The sequence below is a fragment of the Pleurodeles waltl genome, chromosome 10 (genome assembly GCF_031143425.1).
Source record: "Pleurodeles waltl isolate 20211129_DDA chromosome 10, aPleWal1.hap1.20221129, whole genome shotgun sequence".
Lineage (NCBI taxonomy): Eukaryota > Metazoa > Chordata > Amphibia > Caudata > Salamandridae > Pleurodeles > Pleurodeles waltl.
In genome coordinates this window covers 250185351-250202271 of record NC_090449.1, presented here as the reverse complement: position 1 = coordinate 250202271, position 16921 = coordinate 250185351, and the positions used below count along the sequence as shown (strand labels likewise).

At 46.5% G+C, this 16921-nt stretch overlaps 2 protein-coding genes across 3 annotated transcripts in view; one reads left to right on the top strand and one right to left on the bottom strand.

The window, feature by feature from the left end:
• The window catches only part of DNAAF8 (dynein axonemal assembly factor 8), an 882921-nt gene extending 873930 nt beyond the window's left edge, over window positions 1-8991 (bottom strand). Inside the window, exon 1 of the mRNA XM_069210337.1 lies at window positions 8927-8991. The gene's annotated coding sequence lies outside the window, so the exon portion shown is untranslated. The remainder of the gene's footprint in view (window positions 1-8926) is intronic.
• Window positions 8992-9357: 366 nt separating this feature from the next.
• The window catches only part of ANKS3 (ankyrin repeat and sterile alpha motif domain containing 3), a 121521-nt gene continuing 113957 nt past the window's right edge, over window positions 9358-16921 (top strand). For both annotated transcript variants that reach the window (XM_069210335.1, XM_069210336.1), the window contains exons 1-2: window positions 9358-9520; window positions 15489-15664. In XM_069210335.1, the coding sequence (XP_069066436.1) occupies window positions 15495-15664 (170 nt within the window). In that variant the 5' untranslated portion in view covers window positions 9358-9520; window positions 15489-15494. The remainder of the gene's footprint in view (window positions 9521-15488; window positions 15665-16921) is intronic.

Sequence of the window (16921 nt, the reverse complement as noted above, 5' to 3'; positions counted from 1 at the left end):
TTTTGGACCGCCAGTGAGGGAGATGAAATCGAATCCTCCCTCCAACTGGTCGAACATGGTCTTGCAGAACCATACTAGGAGGGCTTGGGCGTTGTGGAAGAGGGGGGCTGGGTGGTGGCCGACCTCTGGCTAGACCCTCTGGGACTAATGGCACCACATTCTCGTCCTCGCACTGGATGTTGTGAAGCTGGAGGACGGTGGCTGACCTGTGGTTGGCGTGGTACCCCGCCCCTCCCGAAACCTCGAAAGGGGGGGATAGGCAGACTGCTGGCGAGAGGCCGAAGGATCTGGCCGTGGCTTGAGAGGCCTTGAACCACTCAAGCGCCAAGTCTGCCTTCTCTCCAAAAATGCGAGAACCATCAAAGGGCCTGTCCATCAGATTTACCTGGACATCCCCTGCAAAGCCAGTAGTACGAAGCCAGGCATGGCATCGAAGGGCCACTTACGAGGAAATCTCCCTGCCCAGAGAGTCGGTCGTGTCCAAGCCACACCGAATTGTAAACTTGGCTGCATCTCTCTCATCCCTGACAGCTTGGATGAGAGTGTCCCGTACGCCCTCCGGGACCTGGGGCAGCACCTGTGCTACTGTCTCCCATAAAGTATTGGAAAAATGGCCCAATAGGCATGAGGTGTTTACTGACCTCAATGCCATGCTGGAGGAAGAAAACATCTTCTTCCCAAGTTGGTCCAGCCTCTTGGATTCCCTATATGAGGGAGCGGAACGGAAGGCACCACGGGAAGTGGAGGCCTGGACCACCAAGCTCTCCGGGGTGAGGTGTTGGGTGAGGAAACTAGGGTCTATAGGAGCTGGTCGATGGCAGCAGCCAATTGTCCTATTTACAGGAGCCCCTGTGCTGGGTTTGGACCACGTTCCCAGCAGGACATCAGTAAGGGTTTCATTAAAGGGTAACGCCGGTTCTGATGTAGCAGCCCCCGGCTGAAGCACCTCTGTCAGGGTGTTAGTCCTGACCGGCACCGTAAGCTACTCCAGGTCCAAGACCCCAGCTGCTCTACGCAACACCATGGCATATGATGCTTCCTCCTCTGTAGCCACAGAAGAAGGTGAGAGCATACCAGTATCTAGAGAAGTATCCAGTCTGTTGGCTTCCCCTAGTTCCTCATACCAGTCTTGCTCCTCTAATCCATATTCTAAAGGGTCCTCAGACTCCTCCCATTCCTCACCTGTGCCTGGCTGATCAAAATAAGCCTCAGGCACTGATCTGGGCTGAGTCAGATCCGTTTAAGTCTGAATCAGCGTATTACATCGTTCCAGTGCTGGATCATTTGGAATGAGGATGGGGCTCCCATCACCAGTAGGTGCCAGTGGTGGGGGGAGCGTCGACGTTGGGCCCAGCGCCGGAGGAGGCAGACTGTGTGAAACCGGCGCCGGACCGGATCCTGGGATCCCCAACAGCACTGAGGCCGAAGCCACAGTCGAACCCGATGGGGCCCCTGCTGTCTCCCCGGGGTACGAGGAACCACCCTCGGGGGCAGCCCGCTCCAAAACGAGGCACATGGCTTCATATAAGTCTTTAATTTGAGTGGGGGTCGCTCTGGCTCCTGGATAAGGGAGAAGATGCGAAGTCAGCCGTGGCATCTGCTCCGCGGAATCGTACTCGGAACGTCGATGTTCCCGTGATGCCTCATCAGCTGACGGGCGTGGGGAAGTTGAAGTCAGTTTGAACTGCTTCTTGTGCATCTTCCCCCGAGTGCCCGAGGACCTCGAGCGGGTAGAGGAGGACTTGGGGCTCCTGGAGCGGTCCTGCGACTTACTCCTTGTGCAGGACTGTGACCTCCGAGGAGTTGCGTCAACCGAAGTCTACTGCTGGGCTACCCTGAGCTTTAGAGACCACTCTCTCAAAGCCTTCGGGCCACGGCCCGGCAGTCGGAGCAAGACTTCGAGTCGTGGTCCCTGTTGAGTCACCAGAGCCATACCTGGTGGGAGTCCATCACCGATGTGGTGCGTTGGCAGGCACCACACGGCTTAAACCCCGTCTTCCTGGATGACATTTCCTTGCACAGACATGAAAAAATCTTCCACAAAACTGTCTAAAAAGGCTTGCCAAAAAAGGCAAAGGGTAACTCGGTCCCGGACCTGCGCTTAACCAGGGTGGAAGGAAAAGAACTGACGTACGCGCGCCTGGGAGGCACCTTTACAGGGACCGTTATGTCACAGACAGCTCCAACGATGCTGACGAAACAACGCGGAGCCAGACGACACATGCGGATCCGAACTACACCATCTGACGGCACGCACAGGGTATTGCTCAGCAAAAAGATTCTGGATTCGAAGCCGACGCCAGGGAATTCAAAGGTAAGGAATCTGTAGCTAGAAGTCTGTATCAGATGCGTAAATTACATGAAGACACTGGTGCGCATGGTGGTGAGGATCCCTTTGTATGAGTTACAAGCCCTGAAAAAGTATCCAAAGATGTCTGATAAAGTGTCACTTGCATGATGATGTAAGTCGCAAAGTGTGACACACTGCGCTCAGAGTAGAAGTCAGTGTGAGGTGCATGCGTTGCCCCAAAGTCCGTAGCAGAGAGGTGAAAGTCTAGGGCTTATACTTCGCTCAGTGACACCAAAAGCCACTCAGCGCACAAATGATGAATACTCTGCTAGTAATTACTCACGGCCCAGGGACAATGTGGTTGAGGATTCTTCAGGAAAAGGCAAAAAAATATTGGTTGGTAGGTGTGTGACATGGGTAAACTCCGCTCGTCATCAAGATGTGATGGAAAACTCCGGAGACACAAAAGTGATCTTTGTAGTTTATTTGTATATTCACATCCACGACCAGGAACATCCAGCATCTGTGAGGGGAGTCGAGCAATCGATTCAGTGTATTCCCGAACATAGCAACCGACTCAATGTTGCCCCTGACACCGCAGATACCATTCGAGTCCAGAACATAGAATACAACCTAAACACTAACGCAGCTTACATAGCGTTCTCGTGCACAGCGTTGTAACGAGAAAGATAATACTCAATATTAGCACGCAGGAAAACAGAACTTAGAACGGCGCTCAGAAGATGACATATACAAATGATGGAAGACATAGAATTTGTAGAATCTCTGGGCCACGCTGAATATGGAGGACAAAATAAAACATGCACTCAGGACTGCGGTCTCAAGGGGAACTGCGTCAGTGCAGCCCCAACTTTATTACGTAAGCTTGGTTCTGCATTCCGTCCGGACGCGCGGAACCTGATGCAAAGAAAAGGAGAGCCTGGGTGGCTCTCTATATCCCTCCCATGTTTTTACTTCACACAGAAGAGAAATATACAGGAAAACTAAAACGCAAAGAGAGACGGAAACGCAATAATAACAGAACAGAACAAAGGGATACAAAGTCTCGGGGGCAACGGCCCTCTGGTGATCAGGCAGCGATGATCGAACATTTGCTTCCTAGGGATCCAGGGTACAGACATAGTCTCTGAGCTGGCTGTTCGGCACCGGGTTGGGGCATAGACGATAACGTCCACCCCTGGGAATTGACTCTCCCCGGTCGGCATTTTCACCCGGAGGGTATTGTGCACTGGGCGCCGTTACCTGAGCATCCTCGGTCTGTACCTCCGCAGCCGGGGGCTCAACCATCGAGTCATCGATCTCTCCTTCCTCCTCGGATGTGACCGAACCCCCTGCTCTCCTGAAGTGTGATACGTTCCTGGTCACTCTCTGCCTGCCTCGTGCAGCTGTTATCATGGTACCCCGCACACTGACGACCTGCCAGGGTTCAGGCTCAAATGGAGTTTGGAACTTTCCGCCTGGCCGGCGGTTCTTCACTACCACCATATCTCCTTCCTGAAAGACCCGATACCGACCTCGCTGTCGCTCAGCAGCTTTCCGATTCGTGCGTTCTCTGCGTTGTTGAGTGGCTTCGACATCCAGTTCTGGGGGTGTCCACTGAGGACCAGACGGGATGTAATCCTGAGGCGGAACTTTAAACATAAGTGCAGCCGGGGCACACCCTGTAGTACAGTGAGGTGTCTGGCGATAAGCACTCAAAAAGTGTTGTAGACATTGCTCACTGTCTGCTCTTTGTTCAACACCTATTCTGAGGGCTCGGTTCAAAGTTTGCATAAACCTCTCGACATCCCCATTAGCCTGCGGCCAGTAGGGCATGACCTTGCGATGATGTATGGCTAACCCTTCCAGGTAAGACCGAAATTCCTGTCCATTGAACGGTGGGCCATTGTCTGTTCTGACTTCTTCAGGGAGCTCAAACATGGCAAAAGCCTTTTGAAGCACTGGCCTCACATTCACGAACGCCGTAGACGACACAACGTCTACAACAGGGAGCTTGGTGCAAGAGTCAATGAGGACGACAGTCATCCGCCCATCCGGGAAACTCCTAAAATCCATACTCACTTTGGTCCAGGGTTTCGTGCTAGCTGGTTCAGTGACTACTGGACAGCAGGTAGGCTCCCCTGATGTGATGACGCATGAATGGCATTTTCCCACCAATTCGTCCACCTGACTATCCATGCCAGGGAACCACACTTTGGCCCGAAATCTTGCCTTGGTTGTTGCAGTGCCCTGATGTGCTAGTTCTACTACTCTGGCCCACAAGCTCTGAGGCAGTACAATTCTCCTTCCTCGAAGAACCAGTCCTTGACTATCTGTGAACAACTCATCTCGAACCCTCCACATTCCCTGTATTGCTAATTTGCATTCCTGATTGGCCACTTTAGTCTTTTCCAAGAAAAGCTTCCACTTCTGATGACCCATCGCTTCTTTGACCTGATTGAGTACCGTGTCCACCTTGGTGGCATCAACAATGTCTCTTACCCCTAGGACATTGGGACAGGCCGACTGTACCACCATGTTGACGAACACCTCCGTGCTCTCCTCGTCGTTCTCTTGAGAGTTATCAGTCGTGATTGGGGATGTGTGGCGAGATAAATAGTCTGCAGGGTTGTTCGCTCCCGGTCGATAGATGGCAGTAAACCGGTAAGGTTGCAACAGAACAGTCCACCGCTCTATTCTCGGGAGTGCCAACCGAGGACACCCGGCAAACAGTGCGACTAGAGGCTTATGATCGGTCACCACCTGGAATTCTTGGCCATACAAATACAGGTGAAAATGCTTGTACGCCCACCGAATCGCCAAAGCTTCTCGTTCTATCTGGGCATATCGTGTTTCAACCGAAGACAATGCTCTTCTGGCATACGCAACCGGAACCCACTCCTGCTGGTTCTGCTCCTGGAGAAGAACAGCGCCCAGACCTACTGGACTTGCATCCACCACCACCTCAGTATGTCTGTGAGGGTTAAAATAAGCCATTATTGACTTGTCTAGTAGCGCCATCTTGATGTCAGCAAACGCCCTGTTCGCCATTGAGCTCCACTCCCACCAATGACCAGCTTTGGTGAGCTGCCTGAGAGGCTCAGCCATGGTCGCAAGCTGCGGAATGAATCTTCCACAATAGGTTGCCATGCCCAGGAAGCTTCTTACTTCTGTGGGGTTTTTCGGAATAGGTGCTTGACGGATGGCATCAGCTTTACGAGGGTCCACCTGTAGACCATCTTTTGAGAAGACATAGCCAAAAAACTCCACCGACGTCTGATAGAACGCGCATTTCTTCTTGTGGAGTGTTAACCCTGCCTCCGACAACCTCTGCAGCATATCCCTAAGATGTCGGTGATGTTCTTCTCTGGTTTTAGAATAAATGAGGATGTCATCACTCGAATTGATCACCCCTTGCAGTCCTGACAGCGTCTCCCTAATCATGTTCTGAAATACTTCGGCAGCCGAAGATACCCCAAAGCTCAGTCTCTTGTATCGTCGAAGCCCCACGTGTGTTGAAAAGGTGGTGATGTTCCTACTGTCGGATTCCAGCTCCAGCTGATGACACCCGGCATTGAGGTCCAATTTCGAGAACCACTGTGCCCCATTCAGATCCGCTATGATGTCATCCATCGTAGGTGTTACGTGCCTCTCCCTTTTAATGGCCTTGTTGGGAAGGCGCATGTCGACACAGACGGATGGCGCCAGGTTGCTTGGGCTTTGGCGCTATCACCAACGGCGACACCCATAGTGTAGGCCCTTCGACCTTCTCAATCACCCCTAGTTCTTCAAGTAGCTGGTATCCTTCTCCACTGCTGGTCGCAAATGGAACGGAACGTGTCGGTGTATAAGGGCAACGGGCGTAACTCGGTGATCTATGTGTAGCTTGACACATTTTCCTGAGTCGCCCCAACCCTTCAAAGAGCTGCGGAAATTCATTAATTAGGTGTTCAGCGTGGGAGTCATATACTTGTCGCGCAAAGAATACTAGTTCTAGCTCTTACGCAGTGTGGTACCCCAACAGAGTGCCTCGGTCTCCAGTCACCACATAGAACTTTGCCTGTGTTGACACCTGCCTGCTGGACACTGCCACCTCCACCGTGCCCTTTAGCGGAAGCAGCTCTTGCCCCCATAGTTGTATATCTTAGTGGTAGTTGGGGCCAGCGACGGTATTGGGGTCAGTTGCTTGAATAGAGTCTCATCCATCACATTCACTGATGCTCCTGTATCTATGAGCACCGTCGCCGACTTGCCATTGATCTGGATGTTGCTCATAGGAGGTGGTCGCTTTTTCTGCTGTCTCCCACCGGTGAACGAGATCACAAAGATGTCTTCATCCTCATCTTCCTCGAAGACTGGAGTTCTCTGATCCGCGGTTTCAACAGATTCATCAGTCTCTTTGGTTATGATTCTAACCTTGGTGTCTCTTCCTTTCTGGTTTCCTTGCAAGCCTCTTCCTGATCTGCACAGTTTCGCAAAATGATTGTCTTTGCCACACTTATCACACGTTTTCCCTTTTGCCGGGCACACCATTGGTGGTTTGTGTTCGTACCACAGCTCCTGCAGGTGCGTACACCCTGTCTGACAAAGTTTGTTTTTTGTCCCGGCGGTTGGCGAGTCTGGATGGCGTCTATCTGCTCTTCTTTCACCTGGACTGGACGTGTGGTTGACGCAGCGGCCAGAGATTGTCCTCTTACTGCCGCCATGGCATCCGCCCGCACCGCGGATAGTTTGTGCGAACGTGACAAAACCAAAATGTCGTCGAGGGGCATGCCCTGCTGGCGTAGAATGAGCTTCCTTAGTGCGTTCGATCGGCATCCTTGAATAATCTGTGCTCTGATCTCCTCTTGTTGTTTGAGGCCTGCACATGAGCTTGCCAGTTTCCTTAGTCGCGCATAGAACATGTCCATTGACTCAACATCCGTCTGCTGAGCCTGCTGGAGCTTGAAGCGTTCAAAATCTGAGTGCAGCTGTGGATCAAAATGCTTGTTCAGGGCTTCCATTGCCGCTTTGAAATCCGACTTGTCACCTGTGTTTGGGAGTGCATCAAACAGTTCATCACCCCCCATGAGCAGCATGAGAGATCTGCGCACGGCCCAGTCTGTCTCTCTTGTGGCGCAGAAGTAGTTTTCTAATCGGTTTAACCATAGGCACCATTTTGAGCACGGGTGCCCGCTTGCACAGGCAGCTGGGGGGTTTCTTACGGTGGGGCGCTCATGATGTCTCACGGTCTGCGGGCGCTTTGTTGTTGTATTGTATGTTCCTTTCTTATAGTCTCTTTAAAGTTCGTGGTATCTGTGATATCTGTGATTTTTTTAATATACTTCCCTCCTTTCTTTTCTTCCAGGGCCACTCTTAATTGCAGGTAATAACATCAAGAGAGGAGAATAGAAAAAAATCCTCTCCTTTTTTTCTTTTTTTTGCCTCTTTGTTATACAGTCTTTATTCTTTTTTTTTTTTCCTCACTCATTCTTCTCTCTTTTTTTTCCCACCCCCTTTTCCAGGGGGTTTCAGGGCTTTTCCTGCTCTTCCCGGTTTTTTTTTTTTCCTCTCTCTCTGGGCTCCTGCCCCTCTGGCTCCTGTGCTGCGTTCCCCTCCCTGGGGAATGCAGCCTGAGCGTCGCGTTGCCTCGTACTGGGGCTTGCACGTGTGTGTATTGAATACGCACAGCCCCGCGTGGTGCTGCAGGGCCTCCTGGCGAAGACACCGTGTTTCGATGAGCGCCGGAGGTGAGGCAACTTTTATTTCTTTTCTTGGGCGCCCGGGCCGCGGCAAGGATTCACAGGGGCACTGGACTTGGCCGGGGACTTCACCCGAGAGGGAGGGGGGCGTACCTTCTCAAAGCAGGGGCCGCGCCTCCTCCGCATACGGCCGAGCGCCGTCCGGGCCATGCGTTCTTCTGTGCATGGCGCGGGGGCGCTGTGCCTGTCACATTCCTATTTTCTCTCCGATGTCCAGGGCAGCTCATCCGTGACGCGGGAGTCTCGGGAACCCGCTCGTCGCCATTGTAGAATCTCAGGGCCACGCTGAATATGGAGGACAAAATAAAACACATGCACTCAGGACTGTGGTCTCAAGTGGAACTGCGTCAGCACAGCCCCACCTTTATTACGTAAGCTTGGTTCCGTCCGGACGGGCGGAACCTGATGCAAAGAAAAGGAGAGCCCGGGTGGCTCTCTACAGAATTCATGGCACCTGCATTTAAAACAAATCAATCAGGGTAACAAGCGACTATACATAATATACAACTTTCAGATACAACACTCCCGTGACGCCCGTTCTCTATCTTAAAGGAGTTTGAAAATAATTTCACAATACAAATGAGTAAACCGGTGATTTCATCGAGGCTTGTACGCAACTGGAAACGTTTAACTTCCCTACGATTGCTTGCTAGCTGTTCCCATCTGGGATGAAACATACACACGATTCTAAACCCATGTGGCGCCGGAAGACGCCTCTATGATGCTGTTGCTATGGTGATTGGACGCATATAGGCCTGGCTCCGCCCCCAAAAACGGCCACTGTGTGGAACAAGGTTTTCAGACGTTTATATGTTGTGTCGGACTACAGATAAGTTCGTCGGTGTGTGCCCAGCACCCTCCACAGTCTGTCAAAAACACCGGCATCATCACTTACCTGCAAGGTTCCTGCAGCAGGTCTCTTCAGACGGCACCTGAGGAGGCGGAACTTTTGCCCTTCACCGCCCCTTATCCGCGTCTGTGCAGCTGTATACCAGGCTCTGATCTCTTCAACCCCAGCAGCATTAAAAAGGCAACAGTTTTATATGTTGCAGGTACATTAACTATTTTTTCGGTACTACAATTTTTTCTATGAGTTTGTGTCGATATTATTTAAAAAAGAACGGTATGGTATTTATATGATCTTAAAGGACCTGAATCGTCACCTTGCGTGGAAACTCCTATCTGAATATTTTACACGCCCCCACCCTTCTTTGAAGTCGAACTCTTCATTGGCTGATGACTGGTTCAGTATAAGTGAAACACTAGACGACGAATTTAGTTAATCGTTGTCCTTTTGGGGTCCATGTTTGATGTAGGTAATTATTCGTACCCGTTGTCTCATAGGACACTCGTGAGTGACGTGCCCTTCGTCGCTGTTTCTTTTCTGGGAACAAGTTATTTCCGGTTCTTTCCGAGTTTTTGCTCTAGTTTTCACTTGTAGGAGGAGCGGTCATTTCGCGGAGTACCTTTCTGGCTTCATCTTTTGGAGGTGAGTACAGTTCGTCTGGTGGTTGTACCCTGAGTTTGTAAAGTGATTGCTAGGTCTCTTCGTCCCTTCTAAGGATGTTGAGAAGCATCTGTGGTGGCTTCGTTTACAAACACTGGGCTGATCACGGAAGGAAACGGATCAGAAAAAGTAGTACAAATTGTGGCACCATGGTGTCGAAGAGATGGGTGTGGAGCACAGAGAGTATATAGCGAACAATACATTAATTTGTCAGATTTAGAGTAGCGTCATTGTCTTGCTGAGCGACGAACTCGAGCATTATTTCAGTGTTAGGTATGCGCGCTTCATCAATATTCATGTAGGTCTAACTGAAACTTCGAGTGAGAAGCCTGGCTCAGTGAACCTCGAGGTGTTCTTGAACCATCGACTCAAAACAAGCCCATTATTGATGTTGCATTTTCCCATCTCCCATCTATATAGTCATAACTATACAATAATAACAAGACATGCAATACGATTACATTCTAAACCATATTGTTCTGTATTATCAAAACATACTATCATATACAGTAACAAACCACACCATGTCAAAATACATAATAACAGGCTTTACCCACCATACTATTACAATACGACAAGCCATACCACACCTTACAATACTAGACACTGAGGAGCCATAACATACAATACTACACTATTCAATGCTGTACCATACAATGAAAGTCCATACCGTAGAGTGGCATACTATAAAATGACAGGAATACTGTTGTGGCTTAAATTGTTGCTATGCAGTTCTCCTTAGTTACCATTTCCCTGATGCTCAACCACTGTGTGTGTGAGGTCACAGAATGTTGAGTGCCTGGTTTGTGTGAATGGTCAGTTGGTGAGAGTGGGCTGAGCAGAAAGGATGCTACCCCTGGTGGGGCGTAACCTGAAGCCTATAACTAAGCTGAGTAAATCTACGCCATACAATATACGAAGGATACATCTTTAATTACAACACTGGGGACGACAAGAGAAAGAATCTATGCATGGGAGGAAATTGAAGAGGAAATGAACCCACAGAAGAAACTAAAAGGAAGATTAAGAGAAAATAACATTTAAGCCTGAAGTGAAGAAACACTCCCTGGAAGCCCCATCATTAGACAGCCTGCAATTAACAGAAATCTTGGGCTATTGGCTTAATTTTAAGTGTACAGTGATTTATTGTGACTTTGGTGCCAACATGGTTGGATTTGGCATATAGCACATTTCATCACTTTGGCAAGACATGCCAGTGGGGTGTGAACCAGCTGTGCAGATTAATGAAGAATGCAGCCTTTCAGATGTGAAGTTAACTGGCATCAGCCACTCGAGGAATTAAAGTGCTGCTTTATTTGCATAAGCTTTGAGTATGAACAAGCACTGAATCAGCATGGAGTCAGCATTTGATAAACCATCACAGCGCTTTTATGTTTTGGGAGGACTTAACCCTATTACAGTGAGAACTCATGCTGTTGTGCAAAGGTTATTTTTCAAGAAATACACTTAACTGGCATGTATAACTAAGCTGTGCCCTATTGAATTAAGGAGGACTTGCCTAACAGTCATTGCGGCTCAAGCTGCATGTAACAACTGCTGCATTTGATGGCCAGCTTCTCCTTAAGGCATGCTCGCACTATGGAGCATGTGGTAGAAGTCCTACGGCATCTTAGAGCAATCTCCTATCGAAACCAGCATTAAGCGACGCACACCACACTTGCAAGACGAGCTCAATTTACCTTGAAAAATGCTGCTGTCTTCCTGAATTGGGATGTTTTCAATATGCTACTATCGCCTATAAGGTGTACTTTTAAAACTATAGTGAAGATCCTGTCATCAGTTCATCAAGGTTTTCAGCAGCAGCTACTGTCTAGTCACTGTTCCATGAGAAAGGAGTACGCGGTGATGGGCACACCCATGGGACTTTGGCGTCTGTTATCAATTAGCAGCAAACTTAACAGTGAAGAATTTCTTACTTAAAAAATTGAGGTTTGTTTTCAACATACTCACTAATATACAGCTGACTGTCCAGTGTAAGCTACCCGATCATAGAGTATAAACTTGTGTGCAGATTTTCCACAGGAAAGGTGATGCATTAATTAGAAAAGTTCTAAGTGTTCCTGAGATACTATGAGCATCCAATTGTTAAAGAGTGGAGAGAGGTTTGGAGTGAGAGGTCATTTACCAGGGACATTAAGTGTTACTTCTGGACATAATGCTGTGCTATCTATAAAGTGTTTATAATGTCATGCCAGTTTATCTCTGTGGGCTGTTCTCAATTTGCTGCTGTGTTTTAATTTTCTCCCTAAGTGTATTTTGTTTAATGCAAGTTTCGATCAGCCGCATGTGTATATTTTTAGAATCTTCAGTACGGTAGTGTAAGTTTAACTATGCTGATTTTACTGTCTGAGAGTATGGCCATCTATGCCATGCTGAATTTGCTGCCTAAGTGGATTTGATGCATGTGTAATTTGTTAGACTGCACAATATTTGTGTGAATGCTTTAATTTGAATTAATGTTGAGTTACAGAGTCAAGTACCCTAGTGGTGTGTTGCAGGGTTATGTACCCTAATGTTTCATTGCATGATTGTGCACCCTAAGGTTGCGTTGCAGGATTGTGTACCCTAATTTTGCATCTTAGGGCTGTAGAAGTGCAGCTGAGTACAAATTAATCTGACTGAATGCACAGCCAGTGATGCACAGAATAAGCAGGTAATGGTGAACACTGCATGGACTTTTCACATTCCTAGAAATGTAACACAATAAGCGGGAGATTGATCCTGCGCTATGCCAGTGTGTCCTAACCTTTGCACTGGAATCCCAGAGTCTTACTACCAAGAAATGAGTAGTTAAAATGTGAACCTCAAAGGTTAAGTAAATTGAATGGGAATTGGAATATTAGCAGTGTGATGATGAAGTCAACCCACATAAGGACAGTGATGTAAACTAGGGCTAGTGGTGAGGCACAGTCAAAGAAGCTAACTAGAAAGTCAGGGAACATTGTGAAACACAGCTCAACACATTGATATAAACAGATGTCACAACTTGAGAAGTATTCTCCACCACCTGTAGAAGTGTCCTTCTAAAATCTCAATCAGTCAAAGTCAGAAACCATCCAGCTATAGTGAAATAAAGGAGAATTTATTAACGGGACATGGGGACAGTTGACTCTAAAGCCATATGTCCAAATTGCAGAACTAAAACACAATCCTTTATTCCTACAAATCACAAGGCAAGGTTTAATAACTTTGATATAATATCCAGTCAAATTACAGAGTTATACTGCATCATAAGCAAATACACAACAATAATCACGTGTTCCCCATAATATAAGTCAGGGACATTTTGAGATTAAGAAATATGTTTTCGGATGTCTTAATTCAATAGTAGAACATTAATGCTGAGCTAGCATGCTATGGTGCATCACAACTACTTTCTCTTGAGCAAGCCTTGCAACAAATTGCATTTCAAGCATAAAATGGGAAAAGCAATGGTTCATCAAGGTCATGTGCTTGAACAACCGGCAGTTCTACCATTGAGTATCACAGGACTAAACAAAACAAGATGGATTCTACATCATAAAGGAAAAATTGGGACTCCACAGGGCCGTGTACCATAGTGTTGCAGGGTTACGCACCCTGTTGTTGTGTTGCAGGATTGTGCACCTTTGTGTTGTGTTGCAGGGTTGAGTACCCTAATGTGCGTTGGAGGGTCGTGTACCCTAGTGTTGCTTTGCAGGGGTGAGTACCCAAATGTCCAATTACAGGGTTGAGTACCCTTGTGTTGCGTTGCAGGGTTGTGTACCTTAGTGTTACATTGTTGTGTTGATGAGTGTGTTGCGTCTCCTTGTTATAGTGTGTGCAGGGGGTGAATGTAATTAAATTGCATTATGTGATTATTACTGTATCTGATATTTTAAGACTGTCATTTATTTCCATCTTTAGTCCATTTCATTTACTGATTTGTTTAGTTTGAATTTGTACTACTATCTATTGGTCCTTATGTTAAAAGGATGATGTTATTTCCATCATTTGTTTTCTGTAAGGAGAGGAGATGTGTTGTGACTTGACTGAAGCTATGCATTCTCACCTTTGTTACCAGTTCTCTGCTGCTCATCCAGTGTGTGTTTGTGAGGTCACGGAATGTTGATGAGTGCCTGATTGGTGTGAATGGTTAGTTGGTGAGAGTGTGCTGAGCAGCAAGGATGCTGCTTCTGGTTGGGCGTTACCTGTAACTAAGCTGAATAAACCTACATAATATAATCTACAAAGAATCCATCTTTAATTACAACAAATACTACACTATACAATGACAGACATACCATAGTATACAGTGACAAGTCACACAATTCAATGGCAAGGCATGTCATACCACAATATGCAACATAACAAAAAATAACAAAGCCAATACATCTCTCATAGGTGAGACCTATTTACTTTGCCAATGCTTCTTTAAGTTTGCCATGAAGTGTTCCATTGTGCTACAGGCTTTTGGCCATAGCAGAGTGCTCTCACTTCTTTCCCATTGAATGGTGACTCATTGCCTGGTTTGACAACCTCAGACATTATGTATAGGTAACTACATGTTTTTTTAAGTTCCAAAGTGGTTCTGTGAAACTGTCCCGCTTGCTTGGTGTTTGAAAGATGAAAACCCATGTAGCTGGTGAAAGCAGTTGGCCAGTCACTCAACAATTTTCATATCCGAAAATACCTTCTTTTATCCCAGAATTATGTATTTCCTTTTGTGGAAGCTCGCTTTGTAGCAGGAAAAAATGAACAGAGGCCTTTTTATTATAAAAATGTAACACCACTTAGGGAAGGCTGCTTAGGTCTGTGCTCTTTTCTCGACTCGAGCACTCCCAACTGCCATTCTTATTTCAAACCCACTTAGAAAATAAATCACTTTCTTTGTGAACACTGCTGACAGCCAAGAGACTCCTGGTGAAGCTTTCACCCCTCTTCATGACAAGTGGAATAAGCATAAAGATTAAAGCACAGTGTTTACAGTAATTTACGTATATAACTATTTGGGTAATTCCTTATGCACTCAGCATCATCAACTTTTATGTACCATCTTGGGAAAGGCCAAGTGGCATTTGTACTTTTTGATTACGTTTACATATACCAAACAGCAGGCAGTGAAATTTAAAATTGTCTAGTTGAAAAACAAACGCAGTTCCAGGTTCTTTCTTAACTCTTGATTGGAAGGTGATATAAAATCTGTCTTAGGGCAAATTCTGACTCCTCATGCTAAATTGTATTTTGTAATTGTAATTGAATTCCTAAATGCTGACTGAATTCCTATGGCTGCCATCTACACAGAAGGAATGCTCTTGTGCATGTTATATGTTGTAGTAGATAGGCTGTTGGTTGAGTGCATTTAATGACCATCAGTAGTGAGGAGCAAACTTCTAACACATGGGTAAGGTGAGAATAGTTGATGAGACACTGTATTATTTTTTCTTCTAGATAGGAGTATCGAACATGTGGTTGCTCAATCAAGTGTGTGCTATAAAACGCACAGAACAATAAATGCAAGCAGCCAAGCTGAGCATTGCCATAATCTTGTGTCCCTTGATTGTCTGCAATACGTTTTTCTATCACCTGACTGAGCGAGCCTGATTTTACAACTAATGAATGATATGAGTTGCTTTTGTTAAATTGTAATGCTCATTTTCCCCAAAATGTATTGCTTTCTTGGTAGGCAGATCCCACACTCTTGAAACAGACTTCTCTTGAGGTTTTCATTTGAACAAATAGTTATTGTCTACATATTACCAATCAAAAAAAGCTCCCAATGTATATAGTAGAATCCATTTTGGAGGTTGACCTAACTTAAAAACATTGGTTGCCTTTCAGAAATAAAGCTACAACTTGAAAACTACATTTTGAGTACATCTCAGGGAATTTCATGTATCTCTGTGATTATATTTTTAAAAGAGGAGTGCTATGGTTAATAACAAACTTTTTTGCACTTCTTGAAACCTAGAGAACAATGTCTGAGCTGAGTGATGAGTCCAGCGAATCTGAGCTGCTGAACTGCAGTTTATCCATGTGGTATGGGGTAAGCCCTCTGATTGGCCAAGAAGAGCTGGATCTTCCCCTGGACCTCCATACAGCAGCTTCCATTGGGCAGTATGAAGTGGTGAAAGAGTGCATTCAGAGGTAAGAATATTTACTTATCTACCCTAGCTTGTAAATTTATCAGATAGGCCTTATGACTGAGAATAACTATTGAGCTTGCTTTGCAAACCTAGACATATTCTTTGGTGGAGAAGTCAAGGACTGAACATGAATGGGCATTTAACTTTCCTATGGCCGTTGAACCCATGGCCCGTAGAGAAATCAAGACAAGAGTTGCTTCAGGGATTGAAGTCTCTTGTCCACGTAGAGGAGAGACTCTTGATAGAGACCATATATTGTTGGGACACATGCTGGCTGCTATTTTCATCTAGAGGTGCCCATCAAGCAATAGCCGAAACATTGAATTGGCTAAGCAAATACTGATGAGAAGCTTTCATTGTTAGTGACTGAGCTGTGCCTCATTTGTGCACTTGAAAGAAGATCCAATCATGTATTGGCTCAGCTTATTGAAGTATTCATCTCTCACCTAGTGCTAGTGGCTGTTTTGCCTCCGCTCGAATGCTTGCATTTAACTTCATTAGGGCTACTTTACAACTATAGCCCTCTCTGTCCTCATCTGCAGCACTCACTCCCCGTCTTGCTGTAATGTGCTAATGCTGCGCGCTGTTAGCACTTTTAACCCGGAGCTATTGCTACTTCGCCAATATCTGTTTTTGATCCCTGCCTTATCACTTTGTCCAGATTTTCATAAGTTGCTTTTCCTCCTCTAGTCTCCTTTTTTTTTTGTCTTTCTCTGGGTCAAAGCCTGATGGTGTAAAAGAGGCCTGCTCTCCAAAGATGGGTGCCAGGGCTTACCAGGTGCAATCACTGACACAAATTGTATTTTGGGTTTAAAGAACTGTTTCTTGTACTGCTCGCTTACATTGTGTTAGAGAAGCTCACCCTCCTGCTATCTGTATTGTGCCATTTCTGTTTAATGTTATTTTGAAAGTCTTTCTCAAAAGTACCCTTATTCACTAATGGTACTTTGTAATGTCATATGCTAATTGTTTTGGAGAAGGGGGTGTTGTGGCTTGCACTGCTTCTGCCCATACTGTTATTGCTCCATCTGTGGAATCTTGCTGTTGGGGCCAAAAAGCTCCTCGCACGGTGACAGATATGTACATCTGCTCTAAGTGCCTCAGCTGCAGAAATGTCTGGAGGTGCTGATTTTTGTTGTTGTTGACATGGGCAAGCACGGATCATACCTATTTACAATGACATAGGTCTGGCTCACAGTTTACAGTCTTGTTGGACCAGGAGGGGTTCCCAAAGCGCTACCCTCATAGTGGTGAAAGG